The sequence below is a fragment of the Ctenopharyngodon idella genome, chromosome 8 (assembly GCF_019924925.1).
Source record: "Ctenopharyngodon idella isolate HZGC_01 chromosome 8, HZGC01, whole genome shotgun sequence".
Classification (NCBI taxonomy): Eukaryota; Metazoa; Chordata; class Actinopteri; order Cypriniformes; family Xenocyprididae; genus Ctenopharyngodon; species Ctenopharyngodon idella.
This window is the reverse complement of record NC_067227.1, coordinates 33,808,801-33,815,907: the sequence shown is the minus strand read 5'-3', so window position 1 is coordinate 33,815,907 and position 7,107 is coordinate 33,808,801. Positions and strand designations below refer to the sequence as shown.

Genomic DNA, 7,107 nt, shown 5'->3' with positions numbered 1-7,107 from the left:
GTCTGCGCTCGGCAGAGGAGATATATGACGGATTCTGAGACGAGGAGGAAGAAAAGCCTCCATGATCTGAAGACAAAAGCGAAGGCCTCACACACACACACACAGCACTGGTGCTCTGCCAACAACATACTAAGATCTGAGAATCGCTACACAACAAAGATCCCTCTCTCTCTCAGAGATGTTCAAAGGTCTGCGCATTAAAGGATGCAGATGGTGTGTTAGCACAACATGCGCTGGCCTACGCTTTTTCCTCTCAATGCTTGTTTTTCCTCCTCGGAATATGATTTATGTGTCATTACGTATCATTGTGGTTTGCTGCAGTGCGTTTGAATCATACAGAGACAGAGTGGAAATCATTTTCCTCCATCAAACCTCAGAGAGAGAGACGGCCTGGTTCAGAGCTCAATGGCCGCTGGACCTGCAGGCCTGTAATTACGGCCCTCTGGAGTCATACAATAACATCACTTCAAGAGAACCTCAGAGAGAAAAGCTTCAGAAGCAGCAGAGGAGCCGCAGCGTTTATATAGCAGGAATCTTTTTCCATCATGAATGTTTGTGGAGTCGCTGACATCCATCAGAGGCGGTGGGTGGATGAGGAGAGAACATCAGTGCTTCACTGCTGCCACCTGCTGTCCTCCTCCTCAACATCCATTACATCTCATTCATATGCTGGCTTAAAAACAACCCAAGTTGGGTAGTTTTAACCCAGCGGTTGGGTTAAATGTTTGCCCAACCTGCTGGGTAGTTTTATTTAACCCAAATATTGTTTAAAAATGACTATATGTCTGGCTTAAAATGAACCCAAAATATGTTGGAAATTAAAAATCAGACACATAATTACTAGAGGCAATAATAATAATCAAAAGGTGAACATTTATTAATAAGCAATTTAATAAATGTTCATTGTTTAATTATTATTCATTAAACTTATTAATAAATGTTCATTTTTAAACAATAGTTGAGTTAAATAAAACTACCCAGGTTGGGTCAAACATTAAACCCAACCGCTGGGTTTCTCCATATTTATCCCAACTTGGGTTATTTTTAACCCAGCATATATATATATATTTACACTGTAAAAAATATTTTCATGAATTATAACAAATTTTTTTCTTCTGTCAAATCAGCTTAAATAATTAATGTGGTTCAGATAACATAATATTTTGAGTTTCTGTTGATTAAACCAATCGCCTTCATTGTATTAACTCAAATTTTTTATTTCAATGAACTTAAAAGGCAACCAGGTAACTTACTTTTTTAAGTTAAACCAACAATTCTTTTTTACAGTGTAAACACTTATATAAATATACTCTCCGCAGTTGATTAATCCCAGTACATTAAGACAATTGTTTTGTATTTTTCTGAAATGTTGTTTAAATATGCAAATGAGGCATTATCTAATTAAATATACACAGATTTGCATAAATTTCCAGAACAGAAATCTGAACATTGGATACAGTCAGGATAAAATTCTAGTTTGATTTTGTCGACATATTAAAGGATTTCTCTTTTTATCACTCCATAAATCAGAAAACACTGTCAACAGACAGAAAAATGTAATTTTCAACATGTTTTTAGGAGTAAAATGTTGTATATACAACAAGGTGAATGATATATGAACAAACCTTCAGAATATAGATATGAATAAAAGTTTGGTGTGTGTAAAGCTGCCGAAGTAATTTCTGACTCAAACTCACCGCCTTTAAAGATTGACATCTACAGACACAAACAGATAAAATAACAAAAAATATAAATAAAATACTTTTTTTTTTCAAGAAAGAAGACATATTACGGAAGCAAAATAGCCTAAAATCTTTGCCTTGATCACATGACAAACCTGCTTGAATATTGACCTTGACTTCTCGAGATGATTCCTGTTTGAACACAATATAATATTCACTCAGGAGCAAAAGTACATCTTTAATGACTGCGTGACCTACTTCAGCGGAACATTTACAGCAGCCGTCAGAGCAAAAACATCCTTAAAGCATCTTATTGTCAATGACATGTCAGCCGCTGCATTATTCATGTGAAGTCTGTCCGTCTCATTTAAGTCTTGAAATGCCCTTCACTCATTTCCTCTGTCAAAGCCTCACACACGCACTAAATATTGAATATCATCTGACATGCACAATGTCAGGCGATATCAATTATTAACTGAGACAGAAGATGACCAGAGGTCCATTCAGGACAGAGCAGATCTGACTGTGGACGGATTCGTTTAGTGATGTCATCTGCCGTTATTATGCTGAAATATGATTTATTGCACATAATGGGACAGAAAATTAAATCAAATTCACTCTATTAAAGAGTGAATAATGGTGATGAAATATAGGCCTATTCAATAAGAGAGACAGCTTCTCTAATTAATTATTTTTGCCATATATGCCCAGCTACACTCTTAAAAATGTGGGTTAAATGTTTGACCAATGTGCAGTTTTATTTAACTCAACTTTTGTTTAAAAATGACTATATGGCTGACTTAAAATGAACCCAAAATAGGCTGGAAATTAAAAATTAGACACATAATTACTGCAATTTAATAAATGTTTATTGTTTAATTATTATTCATTAAACTTATTAATAAATGTGTTATTAAACATATTCATAAATGTTAATTTCCAACATATTTTGGGTTCATTTTAAGCAAGAAATACAGTCATTTTTAAACAATAGTTAAGTTAATTAAAACTGCCCAGCACATTGGGCAAACATTTAACCCAACCGCTGGGCTTGTCCATTTTCAACCCAACTTGGTTTGTTTTTAAGAGTTTTTAGAGTGTAACAGAGAACATTCCCATAACTTACATAATATATAATATTCCAAATATAACATTATTAATATTGTATCTATATTCTCACAATGTTGAGAGAAAAGTTGTGTGTTGTTTTAAACACTGAGAGAACATTCAAATGTAACATTCGCATAACATTTTCAAAATATGCAAATGTTCATCTACTACACAGTGTCCTAACCAGACGCCACAACAAGCGATAAAGGCGAAAAATGCGACACACGGAACGCGAAAATTCGGCGCGAATGTTCGGCGCGATAACACTCTTGAATCGAAACAATAGATCCCGCTATTTACACTGGGTGCGAACATTCGCGGCGCGAAAAAGCGAGGATTTGTTTCCCGACCGGTGTGCCGATTTTTTTCCCCCGTCGCTCCGCGATTAAACGGGCCGTCCAATTAGATTTGTGCCTTAATCAGAGTTTTTGTCCTAACTAGCTGCAACGACAACGCGATGATTCCATTTTAGAAACGGTTTCTGTTTTTTCTGCGACGTCGCGGCTGGAACAACAACACAAAGTATGGCAATGATAATCTCAGGTAATGTTTATGTGCTTTATTTAATGTTAAACGCGTATAATGTGAGTTTGAATATCATTTTATAGCCGTACTGAAAGCACGACAATTCACCTCAGATTTTCAAAATAAATAAAAGGAACTAAGAACGTTCAAACTGTCAACTCATTGTGAACAGACAAGTGTATTCGATGACAAAGATTGTTTCAGTAACTCAGTATGTATTTCTAATAACGTTAAAATGGTGTAATATACATGAATTTGATCCATTCCGTTGCGAGTGCCGTTGAAGCTTGCCGAGAGAGCCCGCCCACGCTCTCTTCTGATTGGCTGTGATTTTTGATTGACTTTATCACGTCTCGCGCATCTGGTGTGGACAAATTTTTGTCGCTGGAATCGTATCGGCATCGCGTCTGGTTAAGACACGGTGCTATTTTCACATAACTAAGAAAAAACATTCTTACTTAATTAAAAAACTTATAATTGTGTTAGCTCTGTCATTGTGAAAAATAATTATCAAATAAACATTAAAAATGTATAGAGCATACAAGTTAAAACTCCATCAAATCAAGAATCAGTCCAGTTCTTCAACTCAAACACAGATTATTTTTGAAGAAGGACATCATGTGTGTTTGGAGAATGAAAGTTTAATATTCAGAGCTGCAGTTAAATCTTTATGAGCACTAAAATGAAATGTTACTGTCTCAACCACACCAATAAACACTGCATCAGCAGTGAGCTCGTGGCTAAAGACGCTGTTGGCAGAGATGGTGTGGATAATGTGACCGTCTCAGAGACTCATGGGAATGTAAACGGCACAATAGTCTCATCACTGAAGTGCTGATCTGGAGTCGCGCCAGACTGATCACATGACACACACTCAGCAGAATCGCTTCACTGACACGTCAACTTCTGAAGCTGTTTCAAATGAAAACAAAGCTAGAAATGTTCATGGGTCGATACTTTTGAATGTTCTGAAACAAGTAGTAACATTAAAAAAACATTAGACGAACGTCCAACTAAAATGTTTCAGAAAGTGTTTTAATAATGTTATTAAAGACCAGATAACTTTTTCTGTTAACATTACAGGAAGAACGTTTGTTTATAACTTTGAGATAACCTTGCCTGAACGTTCCCTGTGCACATTTACTTTGATGTATCTTATATTTTAACAGATGTTTTATTTTATAAATAAAGTTATGTTTAGATACACGTTATAAGGGTTATTGACAAATAAGGTTTTACACAATGGAGATATCATTAATTATGAAGTTTTATCAAGTGTTAACAATGAGATTATGTGGTTTTTATAATCAATTAAAACTGCTTTTGTTATTTTTTTACAAAATTTGTCACCAAAAAAGTCATTCGGTTTATCCAAAATTTCGGTTTTACCGAATGACGATATTTTCAAACAATGCTAACAGGCTGATATCTAGCTAGCTAGTAAAATCAAACATTTTATATTTAGTACAAGTTTTTAAAATATTACAACATTTTCCATGTTTTATAGCGGTTGTACCGAATGACCTGATGTTTCAGGATACGCGTATGAGCAAGTGAAAACATGAATTTTTCAAATAGTTAAAAGAGAGTTAGTTACTTTGCTTCACGACCATGTGGTCGTTTGCAGGTGTCTGAATGATGTCACATGATACTGACCACATGACTTGATCCAAAATGGTCCCTTTATATTGGTTACTCCGAATGACATCAATGAAATTCATTTTTCCAGACATTCTTTCTCATAACAAAGCAACGTCTTCTACGCTTAATTTTAATACCATTTTGCACTATGTTGATATATGATGTTATTAAATCATGCCAGAATAAAAAATATATACATTTATTACATTTTAAGATATTTTAATCACAAATGAACGATTGGACGGTTAAACCGAATGACCTTTTGACACTTCAAAATCTTTAAAATACCTTTATATGTAGAAAAATATAATTAAATCCTTTTGGATTCAGTAAAAGAGATCTAGTTACATACTTTGGATGTCATATCTTTGTTTTTTATTATTATTTAGGCCTTTGGACAAAAAAAAAAATAACACGTCACGTCATTGACCCACAAACATTGTTGGGGTGTGTTTAAAATCCTGTTTACATAGTAGCGTTTTTGTATACGAATGAGACATGTGACTCATATGATGCGTTTAACGGTCGGAAAGCAACTACATTTCCCATAATGCAGTGCTCGCTTGACTTCCTGACCCGCACCGCAGAGTCTCCGCACACAAACACCACCAAATCACTGTGTGTCTTAATTATCTCTCACAATGAGAGGAACACGCATTATATTTGAACTTGGGCATAAATGAAACCCGTTTCTGAGGTAAGACGCGTGTGATTTTATTGATTATTTCTTATTGCAGATGTTCGCCTGCTGTCATGCTAATGCTACGCGGCTAATAACATCAACGGTTTCCAATGAAAATCACCAGACGTGCATTAATCGTGATATTAATGACACGAATGACCGAAACGGTCCAGAACCGTGGCATTTAGATGTTTGTAATGGATTGTCATGAAATGTCCTAGTTGCAGCTGTCAGTGTGATGTTAGCACGGCTAGCTGAGGAGCTCGAGCTCTGACTGGATTCTTTGAGAGAAAATCATACAACTGTGTTTTCTTAAACTCACAGATGATTAAAGATTGTATATGTATATCTGCAACTGGATCAGAACCGAAGCATCGGACAGTTGAAACGTTTAAAAAAAGTTTAAAGCTCGTCAGTCTTGACTGACATCACGTGATTGACTGACACATCACAATATGATCATAGACTGTCAGGAAAAAATTGACTTGCATGATGTCATTTCATTGCATTGAATACAATAGTGGTATTTATTTACATCTGTTGTGAAATGACATGAGTGAGTAAAGGAGCTGTTTAATAAAAATGATGAAATAATGAACAGGAACAGTGGCCAGTTGCAGGATAAATACTTCCACTCATACATTCATTTAAAATTTTAATGTAAAATATTGATGGACACATAATGCATCATCTATATATCCGGCACTCTTCTCGTTCGTGTACCTGGCTCTCCATCGATCTATCAGCGGGTTCTGGTTGGGAAATCTCTCTGTGTTTTTACGCTCTAGTTTGATGTAATGAAGGTCAGACTGGACAGGTGTGTCTGTGAGTTTCATCGCAGTCTCTGATTCTCTGTCTGTTTCAGGGGTTCGTGCTGAAACTCTTGTGTGCCAAGAACCATGAACCTCCACCAGGTGCTCACAGGTGCTGTCAACCCTGGAGACAACTGCTTCTCTGTGGGCAGCGTCAGCAACCGGCCGTTCACGGTAAAAACACGCCATCAGTGTCACACTCTGTGTGAGTGTGTGTGCGTGAGAGAGAGTGTGTGTGTGTGAGTGAGTGAGTGTGTGGTGCTGATGTGACATCATGACATCATGTTTCATCCGTGTGTGACAGGCGTACGCCTCCGGCTGTGACATCGTCATTCTGGGCAGCGACTTTGAAAGGATCCAGATCATCCCGGGAGCCAAACATGGGAACATCCAGGTGGGCTGTGTGGACTGCTCGCTCCAGGGCGGACAGGTGAGACACAAACACACAGACACCAAAATCACAACTGCAAGGTCACGTGTTCGATTCCCAAGGAATGCATGAACTGATAAAACAGTGTAGCTTGAATGCACTGCAAATATTAGCTGTCATTAGGGTGTGTTGATCTTATAAACATCAGTGAGAAGTATAACGTTATATATCCACATACATACACTACAGCACAGTCACGTGAAGCAATATATTCTGTGAAGTGCT

At 36.7% G+C, this 7,107-nt stretch overlaps 1 protein-coding gene across 4 annotated transcripts in view; it reads left to right on the top strand.

Annotated features, from left to right (window-relative positions):
• The first annotated feature begins 5,508 nt into the window (after positions 1 to 5,508).
• The window catches only part of dmxl1 (Dmx-like 1), a 30,792-nt gene continuing 29,193 nt past the window's right edge, over positions 5,509 to 7,107 (top strand). For all 4 annotated transcript variants that reach the window (XM_051902779.1, XM_051902780.1, XM_051902781.1 and 1 more), the window contains exons 1-3: positions 5,509 to 5,655; positions 6,506 to 6,626; positions 6,757 to 6,882. In XM_051902779.1, the coding sequence (XP_051758739.1) occupies positions 6,540 to 6,626; positions 6,757 to 6,882 (213 nt within the window). In that variant the 5' untranslated portion in view covers positions 5,509 to 5,655; positions 6,506 to 6,539. The remainder of the gene's footprint in view (positions 5,656 to 6,505; positions 6,627 to 6,756; positions 6,883 to 7,107) is intronic.